At 40.1% G+C, this 25,638-nt stretch overlaps 1 protein-coding gene across 4 annotated transcripts in view; it reads left to right on the forward strand.

The window, feature by feature from the left end:
• The first annotated feature begins 1,268 nt into the window (after window positions 1-1,268).
• Window positions 1,269-25,638, forward strand: part of CFAP221 (cilia and flagella associated protein 221) — a 47,109-nt gene continuing 22,739 nt past the window's right edge. For 2 of the 4 annotated variants that reach the window (XM_089520187.1, XM_089520190.1), the window contains exons 1-11: window positions 1,269-1,447; window positions 11,448-11,632; window positions 12,392-12,492; window positions 12,667-12,753; window positions 12,913-13,008; window positions 13,332-13,432; window positions 16,146-16,249; window positions 18,163-18,322; window positions 19,522-19,654; window positions 19,756-19,867; window positions 23,956-24,064. In XM_089520187.1, coding sequence (XP_089376313.1) covers window positions 11,494-11,632; window positions 12,392-12,492; window positions 12,667-12,753; window positions 12,913-13,008; window positions 13,332-13,432; window positions 16,146-16,249; window positions 18,163-18,322; window positions 19,522-19,654; window positions 19,756-19,867; window positions 23,956-24,064 — 1,142 coding nt within the window. In that variant the 5' untranslated portion in view covers window positions 1,269-1,447; window positions 11,448-11,493. Of the gene's footprint in view, window positions 1,448-1,502; window positions 1,750-2,724; window positions 2,815-11,447; window positions 11,633-12,391; window positions 12,493-12,666; window positions 12,754-12,912; window positions 13,009-13,331; window positions 13,433-16,145; window positions 16,250-18,162; window positions 18,323-19,521; window positions 19,655-19,755; window positions 19,868-23,955; window positions 24,065-25,638 lie in introns of those variants that run through there. The other 2 variants (XM_089520188.1, XM_089520189.1) reach the window with 2 other exon arrangements.

The following is a 25,638-nucleotide window of genomic DNA, read 5'->3' on the forward strand; positions in this document are numbered from 1 at the left end:
GGCCTGGAATCCTGCTCAGCAAGTCACACTCTCTCAGCCTCAGAGGAAAGCGATGGCAAATCACCTCTGAATAAAATTTGCCAGGAAAACTTTGTAAACCCTTAGAGTCATCATAATTCAGAAATAATTTGAAGCCCTGATCAACCCTTGAAACATATTAAATAATAAATCAAATAATAATGAATCATATTGGAAAACCACCAGTCTCAGAAACAGTATTACTCTTAATAACACTTTCCAAAGGTTTCAAATGCTTTTTTTTATCAAATCTAAACACAACCACAAACAAATTTTATACATATATCTAAAACAAATATTATATTATATAAATATAAATGTAATTTATTAAATATAAACAAACAAAGACTCTCCCCCACCCCCCACTGATGGATATATACTACTATTACTATACCGCCTTGTTATGCATGAAAAATGTTTCATATACGCTCGTCCTTCCTTATTATTACTAATAATAGTAAATAATAATAATAATAGTATTAATATTTTGTCCATATTATTTGTATTAATTTGTAATTTTATAGTATTGTTTTAACCTTGTTATAGTTATATTTTATTAATTTAATAATCTTGTTTGTGGTTTTAGTTTGTGTGCCGCTGGCAGGCTTTTGTTTTTATTTTGGATTGTTTTTCCTCCTTTGTAAAGTGCTATGTAAAGCCTATGGCGCTATATAAATAAACATAACAACAACAACAACAACAACAATTTTATTATTTATTTCATTTTAATGACGCCTTTCCCCCAGAAATGGGCTCATCACAATAATTTCAACCAGTCCAATCGCCTGTAGGGGGAAAGGCAAATAACAATCATAATCATAATAATAACAAATGTACTAAATAATAATAATAATAGTATTAAATAATAGTAATGATAGCATTAAATATTAATAATAACAAATGTACTAAATTATAATAATAGTATTAAATAATAATAATAATAACAACAATAATGGTATTGAATAATAATAATAATACTGGTGATGTTAATAATACTAATACTAAAGAAAACAACATTAATAATCTTAGTTGCAATAGATGTCTTTCAGGCTCCTGCTGCAGTGCCTGTGTCTTCTTCATGCCCAAGAGACTGGGGCCCTAGTCCTCCCTGCTCCTGCTCCCTAATCCTAAGGGTCCATTGAGTCCCAGCTCCGTCCTGACACCGAGGAGGAGCCAAGCTCTCTCTGGAAACCCGGGGCCCCTCAAAGGCCCTAGTTCCACTCCAGACAGAGGGGAGAGGAGGAGGAGGCGGAGGCCAATGGCGCCGAGGCCCAGCGCCTGCCTGCCTGCCTGCCTGCCTGCCCCCTCCTTCGGCGGGGCGTTGGCGTAGCAACCGGGGCCGAGGCAGGACGCTTCCTTGCCGGTGGCTCCGGCCCAAGCACCAGCACCGCCGCCCCAGCGTCTTGCCCAGAGGCCTCCGCAGGCGCAGGTGAGCCTGGCGCCCTCTGCACATGGGCAGAGGCCGAGGAGGGAGGGAGTGGGTTGAGTAGGGGCCTTCCTCCGCTGGGCGCCCAAAGGAGGCGCAGGACCCAACTGGGGACTTCCTTGGCTGCAGAGCTAAGCCACTTCGGCCCAGGCTGCATCCGCACTGCAGCAGTAATCCGGTTTCACGCCGCTTTATAGCTGCCATCATGGCTCCAGGATGTGGGATTACAGTGGGGGCGGCAGTTTGTTGTTGCGGCCCCCAGAGCAGCAGCTGAGCATTTATAGCCTGGTGCTCTTTGGAAACCTGTGAGTGTCAGCACTGTTTGCAAACTCTTCTGTGTTGCCCTCCCTCCTGGGGGCTTCTTGGGGGCCAGGGGCTCAGTCACAAACCGCCTAGAGACCGCTTAGTTCAGTAGGAAGCGGCATACTGTATAAACGAAGCTGCTGTTGCGATTGGTTTGACACCGCTTTTAACTGCCATGACTCTGTCCCAGGGAATCCTGGGATTTGTAGTTTGGTGAGGTATTCAGCCCGGTCTCTGTTGGAGAGCTCCGGTGCCTTGTCAAACTACAGATCCCAGGATTCCATAGTACAGAGTCATGGCAGTTAAAGGCAGCGTCAAGGTGCTTTAATTCTGCAGTGTGGATACACTTGGGACTTTATCACACAGAGGAAATTGGGGGTTTAAACAGCAATTGTCCCATGAAAATCTTACGATTATGATTTTCACACACATTGCAATTAAAAAGTCATTATCCTGGGATTAACCAAGGAATAACCAGGCAAATAAACAGCAACAAAGCATTCACAGGATTTCCCCACAAATGATTTGTTGATGTTTATTGCCTAGTTATTCCCAGGATAATGGCACTTTAATCCCAACGTCATGTGAAAATCTTAATCACAATTTCTTTCACAGGATAATCGCAGTTCAAAGACACACACACACACACACCCATTTCCCCTGTGTGATAAAGTCTACACATGTGCTATGTGATTTACTGTGGGTTTTCCAGACATTCGTATCAATGCTTAATTCAGGGTGACCAGGCATCTTCCTTTCCCAGAACATGGCCTACATTTTCAACTTCTGTCCTGGAACAGCAATAGCATTTACATTTCTATACTGCTTCATATTGAACTAAGTACTGTAGTCTCTAAGTGGTTTACAATCTGGTTTACAAAAGGATGTAAGGCTGAAGAGCTTATCACACAGCCTTTATAATACAACTTATCGCTTCCGAATTGAAGCTTTCCAGCTTTGAAAAATGGCCGCCAAGGCGCTTTAAAAGACTCAGATGGCGTATTGGGAAACAAAGACCGTGCAATAGGACCAGGATGGAGCCCAAATCAGGCTTCAATTCAGGAGTGGTAAGTCGCATTATAAAAGTTGTGTGATATGCTCCTTAGTCAACCCTGGAGCCCTGTGGAATCAAACTCACAACCTTGTGAATGCAATACTGGCTGCAGTACTGACATTTAACCACTGCACCATCAGGGCTCCTAAGAATTTCAAAATGTCCTCCATTTGGGGCACAACGGAGAAGCATGAATTTATAGGCATATGAGTGTTTTTAGCTTTTTTTATTTGGTCATGTCTTACATTTTTCTTCAACGCCCTACATGTTGTGGTGCCTTGTCCTCCTTTGTACTTAGGACACCTGGTCACCCTGGCTTAATTGCCTTCACCTTCCTATACAAATTCACACCTATTCACCCTGACTGCTGAAAATACAAATCCGTATGAAGCAAACGAGTGTCCACACATTCAATAATGTGCAAACTCACAAATATTCATGGACACGCTGCTTAAAAACCATTAATCCCCTTTCCGTGGAGTTTATGGAGGTTCCCTCCCCACAGCAAAGAGTCTGAATTCCTTCAAATCCCATGTAGCTGGATCACATTCCCTTTTAATTTATGAGAGGCATTTTAATTGTGTAGACAAGCCCCCAGTCTCCTGTGGGCCTCCACATTGAAAACAACAACCCCTCAATACATTACAAAACCAATGTTGGTATCTTGCCTGACCAGAAAATGCCTATAATGTCTGTTTCTTTCTTCTTCTTTGGTAAAATATTTTTATTCATCTTTTAACATAATTAAGACGACAACAGCCATTATTGAAATACAACAGTTTAAGTGCATACATGATATAAAAGCTCTCCTGTCAAGGTCCAAAAACTTCCATAACATTCATCATTTTAAATATGTTGCTATCCTATTATACTTTACCCTCATATTAAAGTAATTCAGTCCACTTTCTGTATTTTTGATTAATCATTAATAACACGATGCTTTATAACCCAGTTATTAAGCTGATTCTTCCTTATGTTTGATTTCATAGTTAATTTTCCTTTTTACATAGACTTAAGGAAAATTGATTTCACTTTAGTAATCTGACCAGTATCTCTCAAATGAGGCCCAATTCTTTTCTACTTTTTAAAAATCTGTTTATTGTTAATAAAGATGTTAATTTGTCCATTTCTTCCATGTCTTTGATTAACAGTTCTTCTAATGTCTGTTTCTAAATTTGATGAGGGGGGCCTGTTCATGCATCTTGTCCTGGGTCAGGTCTTAGCAGTCTGGATTTCACCCATTTCTTAAAAAGATAAAAACAAATTGGGAGTACAGTGGGCCTTTGGTATCTCTTGGGATTTGATTCCAGTTTTCAAGCAAATATACTGTGTAGGACTCAACAGGGAATATTTTGCATCATAATTATGTGTCCTGAGTCTAACATTGAGTTGTTGTGTACATTGGCTCACCTCCCTTTACTTTTACATCAGACCTCTAAGGAATTTCTTTTATGACCTATTGTGGGCTCACACCAGGATCTAGCCACTACCATACAACCTCTAATTACACATGTAGATATTCTCAATCATCTTTATCCACCCTTTTATTATTTTAGTGCTGAATTTTATATTTTAATAGACTATACACTGCCCAGGGATCTTTGGTTAGTGGTAGGCTTGCCATATCCCACCTGGGGGCGGGACTTTCCCGGTTTGGGGCGGGGCCATACGGTCCCGCCCCAGTTTGGCCTCTCCCCTGGGACCTCCCCCCCCCCCAGCATGGCCCTGGAGGCAGCTCCAGCCCTCCCTCCCCATGGCTGTGTGCCACCCTCCCCGCCTCCCTGCCTGACTTAAGCCTAGAGAGCAGGTCTTCAAGACATCTGCCACTCAGAGCTATTGCCAGCCCACTTGGTATATATACCCTGCAAGAGGCATTACTTTCAGGTTACAGTGAGCAAAGAAAAAAAGGCCATCAATCGTTCCTGTTTCCCTGGGAGTCTAAATGCCTCCTCATCTTTTAAATGTCTACCACTCAGTATTGTTGTAATTCTTTATCACAGGGTTGTTTTTGAGGCCCTAAACACCTTTCCTTGTAATATGCAAATTTCTCCTGAAGCTGACCAATGGGAAAGAAGCAATCAGCCCCCCTCCCCTTGGGTTGGTTTTCAAGGGCTTGGAAGGAAGAGATTTTGCCTTGCAAGTTGCTGGTAAATAATAGAAGGCTTTGGGGTAGCAAAGGCTGCAGAAATAGTTTGACCCCCCCCCCTTAAACATCCATGGCTCAGTGCTATGGGATTCTGGGAATTGTAGTTTCTTGTGGCACCAGAGCTCTTTTGACAAAAGGAGACTGAATGATCCACAGAGGAGGCGGGGGGGCAGAGCCTCTTGCCAGCAGTGAGAAGGCTGCGATGATGAGGAAAAGCAGGGGCTCCTCTGGTGGTCCTGGCCACTTCCCTTGGCTCCCTCCCTCCTCCTCCTCCTCCTCCTCCTCCTCCTCCTCCTCCTCTCAGAGCTCATTCACACTCCCTGGCTTTTCTCTCCCCCCCCCCCCCTGCACTTTGAGACCCCTTTAACTGCCAAAGCTCAATGCTCTGGAATTCTGGGGTCTGTGAGGCATTTGGCCTTCTCTGTCAGAGAGCTCTGGTGCCACAATAAACTACAATTCCCAGGATTCCATAGCACTGAGCCCTGGCAGTCCAAGCAGTGTGTTTTGGACACAGAGATCCTCCAAATGAATCCAGTCCCTAACTTTTATATCTCTCACACACACTGCAGGAATAATAACCCACTTTGAGACTGCTTTAACTCAGTGCTAGGGAATCCTGGGAATGCTAGTGTTTGGGAGACATTGAGACTTCTCTGTCAGTGATGGCTCTGAGGCCACAATAGACTACAATTCCCAGGATTCCCCAGCACTGAGCAGTCTCAAACTGGACCATTTCCTCAGTGTGGATGCACCTGGGGAGGCATTCTGGGCACTGCAGTTCAACTACGTTTGGAGGGTTATGGGACTCCCTGTCAGAGATAGCTCTGGGGCCACAATGTACTACAGTTCCCAGCATTCCCCAGCACTAACCCAGGACAGTTAAGTCACTCTCAAACTGGATTATTTCCTCAGTGTGGATGCAGCTTTGGTGAGGAACTCTGGGCATTTCAGTCCAGCATTGTTTTATTTCTGCAGTGTGTTTTGGACCAGAGACAAGGTGACCAGGCATCCTCCTCCTTTTCCAGGACATGTCCTCTTCTGTCAAATTTCAAAATGTCCTCCATTTGGATCATGGCTAAGAAGCATGGATTTATAATTACATGGGTGTTTTTAGCTTTTATTTTTGGCCATGTCCTACATTTTTTTTGCTTGGGTGCCCTACATTTTGGGGTGAGGGCATTGGTCACCTTGGTCAGAGAGCTTTCCAGGGGTTAACTGCCATTCTGCTGTGGTGCTGGAACAAACCACCATTCCCAGAATTCCATAGCATTCAGGCAAGACAGTTAAAGTGGTCTCAAACCAGATTATTTCTCCAGTGTAGATGCAGCCCAAGCCTTTTGCCTCTCTTATGCCTGAGATTTCAAAGCCCAGCCTTGGCACCACAACAAACTACAAATCCCAGGATTCCATAGGATGGAGCGATGAGAGTGAAAGCAGTGTGGCAGCAGCCTAAGTGTGCTTAATGCAGTTCTTAACATGGTGCACCTCTTGCCTACAGAGTCTCACAAGACTTTTTTGTTGAACAACTTGTACCCATTAACTCCATTTCATGTCTCCTTTATTTAGTGGGGAGGAATACAGACAAAACAAGTCAAAATGAAGAAAAACCAAAGTCCCTTGACCAAAGGGTTTGGTTGTGGAATAAGCCTCTGAAATATGCAAGAGGCAATGTTAAAATAAAGCCATGTTCAATGCTCAAATGTGCTGTTTGGAATGGGGAGAGGGGGGTGGCCAGAAAGGGAAGTACATTTCCGTGATCTGTCTACGAATAATGTCAAAATGTCCTCCATTTTGATCATGCCTAAGAAACATGGATTTATATTAACATTTCTAAAAAAGCCTCAATTTTTTGCGTGTCCTCCATTTTTTTAAAATGTGTCCTACATTTGAAAATGTTGTCCTGCATTTGTCCTACATTTGTCCCGGTTTGGAGGTCCTCACTTATGGCAACCCTAGTTAGTGGGCAGTGTAGTAGTGCAATAAACAAAATAAACGAATTAAATAAATTAAAACCCTGAAATATAATAAAACAATAATAAGAACATCAAATCAAAATTAACTGTTAAAACCAGATAGCACCACATAATGGCTCCAACAGAGTACAAGTGCAAGTATTTTTGTTCTTATTGTTGTGTGCTTTGTTATGGCAACCCTATCACAGGACTTTCTTGGCAAGATTTGTTCAGAGGAGGTTTGCCATTGCCTTCCCCTGAGACTGAGAGAGTGTGACTCACCCAAGGGCACCTATTGGGTTTCCATGGTCGAGTGGGCAATCAAACCTTGGTCTCCAGAGTTGTAGTCCAATGCTCAAACCACTATGCCAACAAAGTTTCCAGGACTTGCTTGAAGAGCCATAAAGGTGAGGTCTGACAGACCTCAGTAGGAATGCAAATTGGAAAGACTTTGTAGAATGATATGGCTGTTCTGTGAGACAAATGGATGAGCCCACATTACTCATAAGCTGATGCCCAAAACAGCTGATGTCCAGTTCACCCTTTTCCCAATATAATAATAATAATAATAATAATAATAATAATTTATTTCTATTTCCTGCCACTCCCTACAGATCGAGGCGGGATTACAGCAATCAGCAAATTACAACAATAAAACATGTCAAATACATGGCATAAAAATACATCACTATCAATACAGTACAATACTATACAATTGGTCAGCTCTCCATGAAAGCATGCAATGCTGACCGGGTAAGATGTATTACAGCTCGCCGGAAGAGATCTGTCTTCAGTGCTTTCTAAAAGTGTTCAGGGTGGTAATAAGATGGATCTCTTCCGGCAGATCATTCCACAACTTGGGGGCCACGGCGGAAAACGCTCTGTGGGACGTGGTCACTAGCCTGGTATTTATGTAGTCTAGTGATTTCTTCCCAGATATTCTGAGGGTGCTGGGCGGATTGTGTAGGGACTGCGTAGGGACTTGTGTAGGCATTCCTCAAGTAACTTGGGCCCAAGCCGTTTAGGGCTTTAAAGGTGATAACCAACACTTTGTATTGTGCCTGGAAGCTAATCGGCAGCCAGTGCAGAGATTTTAATATTGGTGTTATGTGGTCAAGCCTTGATGCTCCGGTGACCAATCTGGCTGCTGCATTTTGAATTAAATTTATAATAATATAATTTGCAGCATCTTTTCCCCCATGTCCGCCTGACCTGAATTACTCATTACTGCAATGGGATGTGGAGAGATTTCATGTACGGATTTCAGGTTCACCTCCTTGTCCAGTATATCAGGTTTGTTGTTAACTGTTCTTGAGTCAATCTCGACTCATGGCAGCCCTGTGGATGAGACATTTCCAAGATCCCCTGGTCTCTACTGCTCTGCTCAAGTCCTGCAAACTCTTTCCCAAGATCTCTCTGATTGAAGTTAGCCATCTCACATGTGGTCCCCCGCTCACCCCTGAAACCCACTGGGTGGCCTTGGGCACGTCACATGCTCTTAGCCTCAGGGGAAGGCAATGGCAAACCTCTTCTGAACAAACCTTGCAGAGAAACCCCGTTGGAAACAACAGGAAGGCACATAACAAGACAACACAGAGTCTTTGCCCTTGCTGCTGGATTTTGGCAGCAGCCATGGAGCTTAGGAAAAGTGTTTAGTTTTGCATTTTTATTGTATCTTCCAGAATCCCTCAGCATGCTCAGAGATTTACCAGCCTCTGAGTGTATAGTCCTTGAAGGATTACAGAAGAACTAATGCTGCCCCCCCTCCAGCCCTACAAAGTCTCCAACCCCAATTTATTCCTTAATATTCTCTGGTGAGCCTCCACAAGTGATATTTACATTTGGATAACTGTGCTTACTTCAAACTGGCCCTGTAATTCCTCTTAGCTCCTGTTATGTTTCACATTTGTCTTCATTAACTAAACAGCTCATCCTAAAGTTATTTGAAGCAAAGAACTGAAATGCCACTGATGTTGTGCCATATAAGAATATTTAGCAAATGAAGAAATATATTTTTAAAGACTGCCAGAGAAAAAATAGTTGACCAAGTTTAACAAAAATAATCAGATGGACCTCAAGAACAAGCTGGATACAGTCAGCCCTCTGTATCCACAAATTTTGCATCTATGGATTCAGCCATCCATGGCTTGAAAATATTAAAAAACAATTCCAAAAAGGCAAACCTTGATTTTGCTATTTTATGTAAGATACATCTTTTTACTGTGCCATTGTATTTTACTGTGCCATTGCACTTGAATGTCCACAAATTTTGGTATCCATGGGTGGTCCTGGAACCAAATCCCAGTGGAAACCAAGGGCCCACTGTATTATATTTCCTGAGGCATTTTGTGGGTGGAGAAAATAAACTCTCAGCATGGAACATACATTTAGTCAGCATGTGTTTCTTAATTATAGGAATATAGGTGAAGCAGTATTTCCTATAGCACAGGTGTGTATTCTTATATTGTGAACCAGTGTGGTGTAGTTGGGTAGGATTCTGGGAAACCAGGGATTGAAATCCCAGTCAGCTGTAGATGGGTAAGTTCCACTCAGAGGAAGGCAATGGTAAACCTGCTCTGAGTCAAGAAAACACTAGGATAAGTGGGTCAACTTGAAGGTACATAGCAACAAGTATTTTTATATTAGTCATACAAGCTGATTATGCTTTCATTTGTGTCTCTGACTGAACATTTGCTGTGGAATGTTTGGCCCACCTTTGGAAAGTACAAACTGTTGCCAGCCAAAGCTGGACATCACTATCATATGTAGGATATGACAATCTGCTGACTAAGCAACATTGAAATCCCCCTATGCTGTCACTGGAGAGTAGAGTCATTAACAATTTGATTTCAATCCCAGTTATAATTTATTACTATTTGTGCATTTGCTAGCTTGATTTTAGTTTAGAAATTAAAAATTGAATCAGCATTTTTCAGCTGTTTTTGAAATGATGCTTGTCTATTTTCTGTGATACTATTGTCAGCCTGTTACAGTTTCTTTCTCACTCCTATAAAATGAGAATACAATGAATAATTCACTTTATTAGTACTGGTAAACATGTACATTGCTTGCTGTTATCTCACAAGCTCTAGAACGCCAAACCATCCTCCACTCTGTCAATTGTACTTTACTGAACAGACTAAGGCGCGTTACAGACGCGCCAAAGGGGTGTGCTAGGGTTAGGAAGGGGCGTGTTAGGGTTGAGAAGGGGCGTCACTTCCTGACGCCCCTCAACCCTAGTATGGACTGAGTCCGTACAAAATGGTGGCGCCCGTCCACATGGGGGCTGCCAATTTGACGTCGCGGATGCATAGTGTCTGGACAGCGCGCGGCAGAAGTGACATTGTGAGTACGCGACTAGCACCTCGTGGTGCCACTTCCGGGGCCCAGAAAGAAGCGCCATTTCGGCGCTTCTTTCTGGCTGCACCCGGGAGCCGCGCGGTTTGGCCGCTGCAGTTCCCGGATGCAGCAGTCGGCAGCGGCGGCAGACCGTCCGTTTTGGACAGTCTGTAACACTCCTAAGTGAGTTTTTTGGTCCCCACATAGGACCGAAACAGACCAGCAGTAAGCACCCCAATGCTGCTCCCTAGCCAGCATCATGATGCCTGCCTGACTAGATGGCAGACAGCATTGTGGCGCTCCAGCAGCACACTGTTTAGATGCCACACACCAGAGGAGCACAGAACAGCCGCCGCTGCAGCAGAAGGATGTTTTTTTCTGCGCCAAAAAGGAGCGGAAAAATGCTGGCATGGGGCTGTAGCATGCAGTTGCCGCAGCCCTGTCCCAGCACTCAAAAGGGTGGCATGAAGCCACCCTTTTAGGGCCGTCTGTACCAGCCCATAGTCTTTATAAAGCAACTATTTTAGTTAATTTCAGATTTTTCTTCCCCCTTTCTCTGTCTCTTTCAATCAGTGAAGTATAAATGCTGTTCTATAGCACATATACCGTAAGTTCTCTTACACCCAGAGAATTTGATGTTTGAGTTGAACAAAGCTGGGATTAGGTTCGTGCACCAAATTGCCTTCTTGTGCCTTTTTGATATATCTTGAGATTTTAATTGTAATTTCCTGGAGTTAGGAGGTGAATAATGAGAGTGAGGTTTGCTCATGGCACTAAATTGTTTAAGGGTCTGAGAAAAAAACAAATTATAAAGCTTTTCAAACAGATATGTTTAAAGTCATGGAGTGGACATTAAAATGGTAAATGAGATTAAGTATAGCCAAGCATAAAGTGCATGTTAGGATAAAAAATCCCAGCTTTACATATGTACCTGAAATCTGAGCCAGCAATTGTTCAAGGAATGGATCTCAGGAATGTGATAGTCAGCTTAATGAAAATGTTCAGTCACTGCTGTAAAAAAAAAAAAGATAAATTCTGTGTTAGACATAATTTTAAATTAAAACTGACACCATACTGCCTTTATACAGATCAGTTCTTCAGCCACACCTGGAATACTCTGTACATTAGTGGACACCACACCTGTAAAGATGTTGTGTGTTTGTGTGTAAAGAATGTTCATATTTACTGCTACTTGTTCTTCATTCACAGGAAATGACCATTTTGATACTTACAAGGGAATAGGTTGTCCAAGAGGATGGAGATGGTGGAAACAACCCAGTCTGACCTCATCAACATCACAGGATCCTTTAGGAAAATGGACTCCCTTCTTTTGGACAGCTTGGTGGAGGAGCCTAAGAAAGGAGCTTATGTTCCCAACCACCTTCTCGAATCCAGTAAGTCACAGGCTGACTCAATACCCTATGGCAAAAGGCGTTGTTGCTCATGGGCTCTTATTCACATAAGTTGTACCCATTAATTTCTGTTTGCCAGACTGGTGGCCATCCAGTTGATTTGATTCCTCCTTTCTCTGCATACCTGCCCTGATGTACTCCGAAGGGCTGAGGGACCCTTCAGAGCAGATTGTGGAAGAGGGGAGAGCTGTAGGAATGAGATGATGAAGGGAGAATCCTGCTTATGTGACATTAGATCTAGCCCAAAGTACATTTTTCATGAAGTACCTCTTCCTGTACCTTCATTCAATTTCTGGCATTCTAAGCCTTCGAAACAGATAAGAAAAACAAGGAATTTTACTGTTCTGTAACTGTATTAAACAATGATTTAAAAAAAAAAAACAATGGAGTTGTGAACATTGGGAATTGGTTGAAAAAAAACCTCCAGAGCATCCACTTCAAGATGGCCTTAAGCTTTTAATGTTGAAAATTTGAGATGGACAATGGAGTTCCCTCCCTAATTCAGTCCAGTGAGTGCCTTGTTTTGAATGTACTGTCTGAGCAGTGTCAGATAACTTTTTGTGCAAAAAGATGCTGTGCTACATAGACCACAGCATCAAGCTAACCAAAGTGAAATTGAACCTCATTGAAACATGGCACAAGTTAGTTGCTATTAACTTTAACTGAGTTAACATTTAATTGGACTAACCAGTGTATTACTTATTGCTTAAAACTCCTATGATATATTTCTTTTAATTTCAGAGATTTATACAAAGCTTTTAAGAAATGATGTCATACAGGCTAAACCTGCCATAATGCATTTTGGAGGTTATGAAATAGAAAAACATCACCAACAAGTACTGGTAAGTAATGAAACTGTTCTTAGCTAAGAGATTGAAGTAAGATCATGTATATTTACATAGTATCCATACTTTTTGCACTTACCTGGATCACCTTTTCATGAAATCCTTAAAAAAAATATCATTGTGTTTTCCTGTTTTTCAATGTATTTTTCATTTGTTGATTTTGTTCTACAGAAACTTGTAAATATTTCTGGTGATCTCATAAACATCCATATTCTTCCACCAGAGACAAAGTACTTCCAGATCAAATACACCAAAACAGTAAGCATCAATACGTTTCACATTTAATGCTTCCAGTCTTTCTTCTTCTTCTTCTTCTTCTTCTTCTTCTTCTTCTTCTTCTTCTTCTTCTTCTTCTTCTTGTTAGTTCAAGTTGTTTGGGGGCACTTCTTGAGAAATTATTCTGCCTTTTTTTAACAGCACCGGCTTGTCCCTGGCTTGTCGTTTACAGTTACGGTTGATTTCTGTCCTGATGAATGGCGATACTATTATGACTGCATCCGAATCCATTCTCAGGTAAGACACTACAAGAGTTTAATGTGTGCTGTTCCCCTCCACCTTATATAAGTGAAAATAAAAATACTTCATCACATGCACAGATAAGGAATGTTCTAACACATGTGTGGAGGTATTGACAAGTCCTATTTGGTATAGCCCCTAAAAAAAAACCTTCCCTTCCCTTCCCTTTCTCCTGCTTAGTAGGAGTGGGGGCATCTATATTATCTGTTATATGGCAGGTACTTTCAAAAAGAAAATGTTGTGGTCTCATAACCCTGATGCTTGTAACCCAACTATATATTGTAATAGTTTGTATAATTTTCTTCTTGTTATTCCCCCAGGGAGATGACACACTCCTGGTTCCTTTGCACGCCTATCCTGTGATGAACACTGTAGAGTTCCCATCCTACATTAGTTTGTCTGATGTTCCCCTGGGACAATGGCAAGCAGTTCTTATAGCAACCATTTGTTATTTTAAACTGTTTATTGTAGAATTGCTAACATTAATTTGCATAATATGAACTTGGATGTGTGGGGATGTGGACAAATAGGTCATATTTTCTTCACATCATACTAACTCAATCAGGAAGTGTAATTGCATCTGTTTTTGCCATAACAATATTTATACATTTTTCTTTTGGTGACCAAACATTGTAAAATATTTTAATATTTTTAATAAGATTATGTGCAATAGATGGACTTTTCTTTTCTCTGAAGCTAATGAGGTTTCTGTGAGAGTGTTATTTTACCAGAATTGGATTGCTATGGTGGCCTCAGTAGTGTAAATGCTCTCCCATCAGCTTTGTTCTCTAAACTGGACAGAGCTAAATTGGACAGAGATGATATAGAGGCATTGGAGGCTGCTTTATATCAATGTCGTCTGGGTATTTTGGGCTGCAGCTCCCATCCACACCAGCCACTGTGGCTTTGGAAAATGGGAGGTATGATCGGCTTGATTTTTGGATTTCTTCCAAATTCTGTGTTTTCTTTCTCCTTTTGTCCTAAACCCATGCTCGATCCCCTCACTCTGTCTTCTTTGGGTGTGATTGCTACTCAAATTGGACATGTTAAAAACCCACCAGTGACCCTCTCTATTTCTATTTTTTATCCAATTGTATTAAAAATAAATTTCATGGAAATACTTAATATAAACTACATTCCTTAGTAATCAGCTGGACAGGATTTAAGTCAAAAAGTTTACAGAATGTAGGAGCTGTTTTAGTAAAATATGTATAATTTTAACATGATTGAGAGTATACAGTGTTTTTCTAAACACGTTTGTTTTGCTGTTGTCTGGAACCAGACATTTAAAAATTGTTATCTTTCTAGATAAGTGCATCTTTTGTAAAATGCATACAACATCTAACAAGTGCCCAACTTCAGTTTTCAGACTAGAGTCAAACGTTTGAATCAATGGAATTTACATAACAGTTGATTTACCAAATTCTCATTGATTCAACTGATCTAGTTTAGTTGGGACTAAAGATTCACTTTAGGAGGTGGCAGCTCAGCTAGTGCTAAGGAGCATTACTTCTTGTAGGCACATAGGTGATATGTCCTTAACATGGGATAATGTTATAAGCCTAAGCACAATAAGATGTGAGTAGGTGATGGGTGGAGGAGCAGACGCTTCCATGTCAATGATTCACTGAATCTTCTCTAGGCCTCACTCCAGACTTTTAAAAAATTCTCCAAGGTTCAGAAACTATACTCAAAAACTCTTTAAAATCTAGAATAAAACTCTTCTAATTTCAAGCCAATATTTTCATGCTCTCTGTGACAGAACCCCTTATCCAGGCTGGCTTCACCTTTCCAACCTTTGGGTTCCTATCACTCACATTGCCCTTTTATCCTCAAGAGCCCTCCCTGGATCTGATACTTTGGTTTCAAGGTGACGGCTGTCCTAGCCAAATGGCTGTATTGGTCAGTGGATTCAGTGTGGCAAAACATGATAAGTTTTCTTGACAACTTGTAAATGAGAACCATCAGACACAGTTATAGAAAATTAAACCAGTAAAGATTTATTATATAATAGGTAAGATAAACATGAATTTCCTGAACTCTTTTCACATTTTCAGCTCCCTAAAATCTACTGGGATCTTAAAAATTCTTTCTTCTTAACTGGTCTCTACTCTGTCTCTGACTACCATAACTCTGTTTCATCCTGCCTATCTCTCTCTCTTTAGCAGATAGGCCTCTGGGTTATACCTTTTCACCCCACAGCTCCCCCATATCATTCCATATCATTCCATCACTGGCTCTAACCAGGCTTGCCCAGCTTCTCACTTCACACCTTCTTTTCAGTATATCTCAATACAAGTTGAGTCTCCCTTATTTAGAATCCCAAAATATCCCCAACTACAAGACTATTCCCATGGGTGGCTGAGAAAGTGACACCTTTGCTTTCTAATGCTTTAGTGTAGATAAACTTTGTTTCACACAAAAAAATATTTAAAATATTACATAAAATTACCTTTAGGATATGTTTATAAAGTATATAGTATATACTCATGTATAAGTCTAGATATTTTATTCAAAAAATCAACCCTAAAAACCTGGGTCAAGTTACCCAAGGGTTAATGTAAGTACTGTACCTTAATTCTTATAAAAATAGAAACTATCCCCTTTCTCTGAGCAGAGTGGCGAGGTTTAGTCTATCCTGGCAGAACCTAAAAGAAGCACTGACTCTTTCTATTCTCTCCACTGCAGCACCGCTTCAGACCTTTTTGTATGCCTGGGTGGGAAAATAGCAGCATTCTTTGGCATTGTTTTCCTTTGCTTCCTCCTTTACATCCTTTGTTACATGTCCCCAAGTTTTATCCTCAACACATCCATATCAAAATTAATAATTATGGCACCAAAACCTATACATGAGGTTGATTTATGCACTCGTATATACAGCATATGAAACATAAATGAATTTTGTGTTTAGACTTTGGTCCCATCTCCCAAGATATTTCATGTACATATATACAAATACAAGTATTCCAAAATTAAAAAATAAACCAAAACACCTGTGGTCCCAAGCATTTTGGATAAGGAAGATTCACCCTGTACAATATAGCTGTGTTCATGTTCATTAGCATATCTTGCTGCAGATATCTTAATGAACTGAAACTTTTTTAAAAAAAGAAATCTCCTTTTCTCTTTGGTAGCAAGAAATATGTGATCCCTCTGCAGTGCAGCTGTCCCATAGATTTTGAATTCTGTGTTGATTACCTTCAGCCTCACAAAGCCTTTACAATTCACCCAACATCTGGTAAGCTCTCAGATGGGAAGTATTGTTTCATTAATGCTTGAAATTATCTGGCTAGTGTGTTACAACAACAACAACAAAATCTTAATTGTATAAAAAATGTTAGTCCCAAATTAAGACCAGAGCTCTTGCTGAGCAAATCCAGCCATCTAGGTGGTCTTGCTACAATAGTTACAGTCTACCCAGTTCTCTTTGTCTTGAGGCTGATCCTAACTGTGATTTCTGGAGTATTACCAAGTGCAATTGGCCTTCAGCCTGCTTAGGATCAGAGCTGGGAAAAGTTACTTTTTTTCATATAGCTCCCAGCATTCCATGGTGGATTCTGGTTGTTGTTGCCTCAAAAAAGTAATGTTTGAAATATCTGCTTCCTATTGTAGCCTCAGCAGAGCAGGTACAACCCACAAATACACTTGAGCTCCAAACCGAAACAGAAGTAGATATTCTGTAACAAGATTATCATATGCTGGAATAAGTGGAAATTCTGAAGGAAAATCATAAAAAGAAATATAATGGGAAAGGTTTCCAAAAGGGATGAATTTATGGGCTTTTCAGGCAGGATGCTTTGTTTTTACCAAGAAGTGCTTCTCCTGTAAGAACAATCCTAAGTGAGAGGCAAATAAGAAATTACTTTAATTACTAGCATTTCTTATATTACTCTAGAGCAATGGTACTCAAATGGTGGGGCTGTACCCCAGGAGGGGTGTGAGAGTGGCTCATGGGGTATGAGACTTGGAGGCCCTGATTCCTCCTCTTCCCCTCCTTCTCAAACTATTTTACAAATGCATTAAATATTGCATTTACTTAAATAAAACTGTTCTAATTTGAATGATGTTACTTTCTTTAAAATATTAAAATATGAATATACATGAATGCTCAAATTAAAATACACGCACTAAATAAAATATGTTTATTCATATATTATATTGAGTAGGGAGGCACAACATCTGCATGTAGATATGAAGGGGGTCGGGTCCCAAGATTAAAACATTTTAGTATCACTGTGTTTGAGTAAACACAGGGACCACTGAACTGGATTGGGACCCTAGCATGTGGGTTAGAGGGTCTTTAACCTTGCTGCCCTCCTAGCCACAATCCAGGTTGGACCCACCATAACTCAAATTTATAATGTAAACGTATGCTGTTTATTAGAGCAATGAATCTCTCATAGGTCTGGTGGAGGGCCCAGTCTTTAATGGGAAGGGAAGGATTGAACTCCTCCTGCTGTATCTCTCCATGTTTATTTTTCAGTCCAGCTTGAGTCTGCCATCCTCAGAGTAAAACAAAGGTTTAACTGCTTTAAAGCAGTGTCTGCCTTCACCATGAGGTTTTGGAAGAACAGGGTGATTGGTCACACACCCCTTCTAAAGGGTGGCCAACTCACACAAGCCACGGGGAGGGGGAAGACTGATTTTTATTGCAACAGATGTTTTGGAAAAAAGTAATTTCTGCCTCTGTTTCCTTGCTACTTTATGGGAGGAGGGGACATTGGTTACATGGCTGATATCGCTGAGGTTCTTTATTCAGCCCCCTTTTCTAGATTAGAAGGAGGATGGCGCTTCCTTCTTACCCTTGACCCATGTTTGCAATAAGCCTGCTTCGAGGGGGGGGGGGATGGTTACTGTATACTTACAGAGGTTTCTGCAAAGTATGCCGCAGGCCCCTTGCAAGCAGAGCTCCACCACATCCTAACGCTTTCCAAGGGAATTAGGATTTCTCTGCTCACTAGTAGCTGACTTTCCAGTCAACTGGTCATACCCAGGTATGGTTTAAGGTCTATCAGCCTAATCTTCCAAGAAATCCCTGCTGGTTTGTGGCAGTTTAATTCATAGATCTTTCTCTGTTATATTTCTTTCTAGGTGTTGGCAGGACTTCAGGTTGACTTTACTGACAATATTTTATACGTTTATTAATTATAGGAATAATTCCAGCCAATGGGAAAACAGAAGTCGTAGTTACATTCACACCATTCGAATATGGCATAGTCCAGATGAAAATGCAGTTGTGGATTTCACAGTTTAACTCAAAACCTTATGTGTGTACATTCACAGGAACATCGATGTCACAGCCCAGTTTAACGTATGCAATTCTTTGAACTTTTGAAAACATTGTTTTATTTCATTTAGAAATCTTTATAAAATAATACTTTTATAATGGCTTTCCAATTAAAGCAGTCACACTGTAGTCCGTTTTTATGATTGAGCAAATGAACCAAGCCAATGTAAACACACTTAGTAGGATTTTTACTAAGTTAATTGTACTATCCCATTGAAATCAGTATAAACAATCATAACTCTGAGCTTGTCCACATGGGCTGAATGGCCCGGCTTCAGTCTGGCCTTATGATGTCTAGGTTAGACGACACAGGCCAAAACTCCTGTGCAGCAATTGAGCCCAATCGCAACAGTACAGACATGCATCTGGAGGATCTGGTCTGACCCCAGGGTAAAAAGCCTTTACCCCAGGATAACAAAGATCTAGTTCTGTACAAAGTTTCCACATGGGTACAGCCAGGCATCCTGTTTCTGCATCAAATTGGGATGCTTCTCAGACAGATCTCCAGCCATTAAGGTAAGGAGCAGCACACCAGTCCTTGAGGACATGTTTCTGAACTGCTGTCTGTCCCCATGCTGACCCAGAGACCAAACCAGGTGACCAGCAAGGTCAGGAAAGCATGGGCTCAGCCCGTGCTTTCCTGACCTGTGTGTTCCTGCCCTAAGTTAAGTTCCAGTGATTGCTGTGGAACCTTAAATTCAACAGACTTATTCTGGATCCAGCTCATCATCCTGTTCATATAAGTTACATTAAACCTATTTCCTAATAACTCATTGTGGTCAAGAGTGCCATTCCTAACACCCAACAGCAAATGTATTTTGAAGTACAGATGAGAATTTCCCCACTAGAGTTGTATAGTGGAAGGCAGCTCACAACCTCCAGAGGAAAAATGCATGATGTGAAGTTAATATACATGGGTTTTCCTTTCCTCCCTCCCTCTTCTCCATTGCTCTGCTCTGTTGGATAACAAAACATTGAACACTATGGGAGATGTAATTCTCCCAAGGGATTTTGCCATTGGTACAGCTCATCCATCTCTTTTACTTCATTTGTGTGGAGTAAATCTAATTCCCCTTTTTTATCCTCCATTCAGTCCTTTGCATAGCTGTACAAGCAATCCCCTCATATGTGAGCTATTTCCCCACATCAGTTGGTTAAGGCCTTTGTGTATATTTAAACTTTTGCTACTGGTTTTTAAACGTCATGTCTTTTTCACATTCCAGAAAGGGAGATTTTGATAAGCAAGAAAAAATACTGCAGAAAACACAAAAAAGTCCTGAAAGAGAAGTGGTACGCCTACCACAGAGGACAGTATCGCCAAAACATAAGCACCTCAGTTCCATATACAAAATTCTGGTAAGGATTTAATGAAGAAAACATACAAAAAAAATCCAAATTGTTGATAGAACAAAATTGCATTCATTAGTTGTTTTGACATGTCATATTTTTTTCCTCAGCCCATCAAATATAAAAATTTGCACTTCCCAGCTGACATGTCAAATCATTCTGCTGTGGCAACTGTTTTGATTCAAGAGCCAGGGAAATTAAAGATAAAGCGCTTAAGAGAAGGTAACAGCTTTGAGTACTAAATGTTTGTGAAGTGTGAGTTGAGTATCTCTTATCTGAAATGCTTGGGATCAGAAGTGTTCTGTAGTTTGATTTTTTTTTTTTTTGGGGGGGGGGGAGATGTCTGTATTGACATATCAGTACATAATGTACATAAACTTGGAGATGGGATCCAAGTCTAAACACATAATTCATTTATGTGTCTTGCACACATAGCCTGAAGGTAATTTTATACAAGATTTTAAATTTGTGCATGAAACAAAGTTTGGGTACATTGCACCAATATTTCGGATTTCAGAATTCCAGATAAGAGAGTCTCAGCCTATACATAGAAATGACATTGGATGAGAGATTTTTCAAGTGTGTAAATGCAGGTGTTGCACTTCCTGGTTGGTCCTGTATTTATCTCATCTTCTTCAATCCCTTGCATCCTTTTCCAGACTGTAAACCCTTCAGAATGGAAAACTGCCCTTGTTCTTTGTAAAGTGCCATATACATAGGTGGCATTGCTATTACTAATAGTGATGGTGGTAATGATGGTTATGATGATTGATGACTATGGAGGGAACTGATTTCATGATCAAAGGAAAAACTTGCTTGTGTTTCATAAACAAAAATATACTCCTTTACTCTTGATTATTTTAAATGTGCTTAGTTGACAGAACAATGAAGTATCATTCTGTTTTGCAAGGAATTCTGTTCATGTTAATAGAATTTGCCTACATAAAGGAACTAGGATATTGCCAGCATACAATGGGACAATTTCATTGGCAGAAACTGCTTCGAACAGAAACAGGAAGGATTCAGTCTCTCCACCCACCCACAAACCTGAGTTATATTTCAAGGTTTCACCCTGCTCTGAAGAATAAAAGAAACCTCTGGGGCAAATATTTGTTGTCACAGAGGTTGAAGGAGGAAGAAAGGAAAGTCCTAGCAGTAGTCCAGATTTGGGTTTAGGCCTTTTCTAGCATACACAAGAGAGTTACTGTACATACTCATGTATAAGTCTAGAAATGTAGGTCAAAGAATTGACCCAAAAAACCTTGAATCGACTTAGCCATGGGTCAATTTAAATGCTGTATCTGAACTCTTATTTAAAAGAAGGAACCATCCCCTGGTGAAAAGGGTATAATCTGTCCTGGAAGCACTGCCACCCCTGCCACTCTCTCATCCATTTAGCCTTAAGAGTGAGCACAAAGAATTATATCTGCTGATATTTTGTAACTTCTTTGACATTGTTTTGCTTTGCTTCATCCTTTAGATGCTTTGTTATATGCCCCTAAATTTTGCCCTCGACTTATCCACGGGTCATATCAAAATCCATAATTTTGACCCCAAAACTTGCCCTCAACTTATACATGAGGTTGACTTATAATCGAGTATATACGGTATTTGTTGGACTGACAACTTAACTTGATTGGCTTTGTTTTCTGGGACTGATTTTTGTATTGAGTAAAATCCAGTTTTTCCTGTCCTCTCAATCTCATCTATTAGGACTGGCAAATTCAGTTCAGTTAATTTAAGTTTACCCAGAACTGCCCAGGTGGATGTTGATAATTTTGCTTACAATTTTGAATGAAACAAATATTTGACTGCCAGCACCTTTGATCCTTAACATCTGTTTCACATTAAGGTTCCTGAAAAATGGACTAGAAATAGAAATTTTCTGGGGAGAAAAAAGCAAACGTTGTCATTCACTTCTAAAACTTGTACTGTTTGTAATGTTTGTAGTAGAAGTTTAAGTGTAAATAGCAAGTTTGACCAAAACCGATTCATAAATAGTTCTCTCTCTCTCTCTCTCAAATCTGGTGTGTGTCTTAGAGCTACTCAAAATAGTTGGCAAAAGTCCAAAATCTTAACTTTCACTGTTTTCCTAACTACATTAGAGAGGACACTAAATTTAATGGCTCTGTGATGAAGCATGAAGATTTATACAGCACAACATACAGATCAAGAGACACTTAAAATTATGGTCTCAATAGTGCTGCCATATACAGTAGTATAAATTATGCAAGCTGATCTTGATCTGGGTGTGAAGACTCTTGCCCCAGTTGCAAGAAATTGCTTCAAACTCTCTTCCACCCAGGCAATTGAACAGGCAGATAACCAATTTTGTATAGTGGATTGGATGTTGGTCTATAACTTGAGAAATCCAGGTTCCAAACCCTCAGGAGTTTATCACATGGGGGCAAACTGCAAAAATCCCATGTAGAAATGGGATTTAAAAACCAGGAAAAAACCTTCAAAAAGCAGGTAGTTTTTCACACATGGCCGGGTTAATGTGACATTAACCCAAACAGAAAGTAGACAAAACCCACCCCTTTTTACTTTCAGGATTTTCTAAAATTAAAAAGGAGCGGGTTTTGTCTACTTTCAGTTTGGGTTAATGTTGCATTAATTCTCATTAATGCTAACGTCATCTGAAAAACAACCCACTTTTGCAGGTTTTTTTCTACTTTCTGTTCAGGTTAACCTCGAATGTCATCTGAAAAACTACCTGCTTTTGCAGTTTTTTTTTCAGTTAAATCCAGTTTCTGAACAGGATCTGTCCCATGTGATAAACCCATAAGTCAGCTACCCCCTCAGCCAGACCTTCCTCACAGTTGCAAGGATAAATTTGGAAGAAGGAAACCATGTATCTCATCTTGAGCTCACTGTCTTTTTATGCCTGCCCAGCCCCTCCTTTTTCCTTATCCCCTGTCTAGCTGGAGGGTTTTTAATAGCATTGGCATTGGGAACAGAATGAAGGAGGGCTGTAGAAACAGGCTTTCACTGTCAAGTTACAGCAGTATGTCTGCAGTAAATAATGTGATGAAGCTTAAGGTAAAGAAAAAGCAGGAATTTTCTCTAACCAATCCTGTTGTAGCTGTGTGTGCCTGCCTACAGGTAAACAGCTGCTTCAGAATCCTTTGTTGAGCATGTATGAAATGCAAAGGGGGAGAAGAACAGATAACCCTGCCTTATCACCCGCCCATCCTTTTTAAAAAGAGCCAAATCTACAAGTTTGGCTACAAACATGGAAATAATAAGAAAGATGGAGACTGGTGAAGGGAAAAAATATCATTGGGTGCAATTTGGAAGAAGCCTTCAAGTGTTCTCAAGAAGATTCAAAATATTTTGTTCATTTATGAAAGGCTTACCTGACCTGGGTGTTTCATTTCACATGTGCTTATAGTTACAGTCGTTTTGGATAAAAAGTTTGCTGAAACATGTTGAACTGCTCTTCTTTTTTGTGATATTTTTCCTATTCTTTCCACATTATTTCTTCCTCTGGAACCAAATTTTCCATCAAAGAGGTCATGCCTAGGAACCCATCTAGCTAGTTAGCTGATAAAAGAAATAAAGAATGTATAGCCAAAAGGAGAGTGACCAAAGGCCTCTCTAGCAGAGTGTTACTCTGCCTCTGTTCACATGGGATGCTGCTTGGCAGCCTCTCTGTTTGAGGAGCTTGCTTCTGGCCATTTCCATTCTGATATTGCGGCAGCTCCAGTCATTGTATGTCATTCCAGTCACCTCTTCACAAGCATAGCATGAGAAACAAGTTAGTTCTATTTGACGTGTACCTTATAAGCAAATGTTATGCTATATGACCTCATTTTTCACAATCTGACATTTTTCTTGAGTTTGTTACCTCCTTATATATAATGTAATGTAAACAATAAAGATCTTGTCCACATATATTGATAAACAATGATCTTTTCCCATTAATGTCGCTTTCCATTCTTGTCAGACAATTCATCATAAATTTAGGTTCTGTAAACAGATCTTTGAAATTCCATGCATTCCAAAATTTGATTACAGTAATGATATTCTGAATAGAAGTACTGACCATTTATAACTGAGGCCAGTGGCAATATTGGAGGGCTCTGGTTCACTCAGCTCTTTTGAGTATCCTGTTTACTATCTAAATAACATCCAAAAGCCACAAAACAGTGGTATCTTTATTGAAACAACCAAACTGCACAGTATTAGTTGGCCCAATAAAGGTATCACTGTTTTGTGGATTTGGGATGTTGTTGTACTATATGGCCAACACAGCTACCCCTGGATATGTTTTCTGTTTATTGTCTGTTGGTCCTTATGCCCTATAGTCCTAGGAGGACAAGGTGATGGAGCTCAAACAAGGCAGGTGAAAGAAGCTGTTTTTGAACTGAAAGTTAAACAGGAAATGCAAGACGAGTTAACAAATCAACTGAAATGGTGAGTGATGCTTTTACAGTTGTGCCAAAAATAATAGAGGAGTGTAACTTCTCAGCACAAACCAAATAATTTCTGCTTAGTACATTGATGAATTATGTTTAGTAGGAGCAAATGAGTGAACTAATTTTATGTATTTGTTCCCAGTTTGATTACAATTAGTACACATTCTAATTATCATTTTCACTGTTTCTACCTTGCCTTTTCCCCAAAATTGGGATTCAAGACAGCTTACGCATTAAAACAAATACAGTATAATTAAAACATACAACAGGGCAACATTAAAAATGGAATTAAAAACAATTTAAAACAAACAATTAAAATATTTTTTTTAAGTTTAAAGGAGAATAATTAAAAATAGGACCATTAAAAATAGTATAGCACATTCTTAAAGCTCTCTCTTTAAAAACACTGTGTTTTCAAAAGCCTATCGAAATAAAAAAGTATTTGCCTGCCGATATAAAAACAGCAAGAAGAAGGCCCTTCGATCATCCCAAGGGAAGGAAGTACAAAGCTGAGAGGCAGCCACCAAGAAGGCCCGGTCTTGCACAAAGGATTGTAGTTGCTAGTTATAGCATTTATCTTAAACTATAATTGGATTACAAATATCAGCCAAAAATAACTTTTGGATTGTTTCTCTTGGTGGTTTTGCACTAGCAGAAGAGACACCAACTTAGAATATATATAAAAAACCTTGCTGAATGATACCAGAGGCATGTCTAGCCTAACATTTTGTTCCTACCAATTGGCTATAAGAAACTGACAAGCAGAACATTATAGCAGGATAAGCAGCACTCAAGCACCATCTTGTTAATTTCGCCCCCTGCAGCTCAAATACTGCCTCTAAGACTGAGGGGTATAGATATCCATCATGGCCATTAGCCATTGTTTGTTTGTTTAAAGTATTTCTGTATCATCTCCCAGCCCACAAGGGCTTCCAAGGCAACGAACAAAAACCAATTAAAGCAATACAAAAACAATTTTTAAAAACACATTAAAATACTCTTTAAAAAAGTAAAAACAGTCTAAATAAAATCCTAGAATCCAGTTTTGAAACTGTTAACATAGCAATTTCAAATATGGAATGCCATGCAGAACAGCACTGTTTTTGCTGCCAGCTGCCAGCTGGAAGTTTAAGAAAGTTGGGGCCAGCCTAACTTCCTTGGGTAGGGAGTTCCACAGTTGAGGCACTGCTACAGAAAAAAGTCCTGTTATGTGTAGTCACCAGCCTAACTTCATAGGGTGTTGAGATACGCAACAGTGCCTCTTCTGAAAATAAGAAATTTCTTACAGAATTATATAGGTGGTGGCAGTCTGTCAGATATCTTGGCCCCAAGCCATTTAGGGCTTTGTAGATCAACACCGTCTCCTTGAACTGAGCTCAGAAGGAAATTGGAAGCCAGTGCAGGTCTTGCAGGACTAGTGTTAGATGGTTTCTAAAAACTACACCTGACACCAGTCTGGCTACTGCATTTTGCACTAGCCTGCAGCTTTTGAACACTTTTCAGCCTCACATAGAGCTCATTATAGTAATCTAATTGACAGGTAACTTATTATTATTATTATTATTATTATTA

Source organism: Sceloporus occidentalis, unplaced genomic scaffold, assembly GCF_023333645.1.
Source record: "Sceloporus occidentalis isolate IW3139 unplaced genomic scaffold, rSceOcc1.0.p SCAF_4, whole genome shotgun sequence".
Taxonomy (NCBI): Eukaryota; Metazoa; Chordata; class Lepidosauria; order Squamata; family Phrynosomatidae; genus Sceloporus; species Sceloporus occidentalis.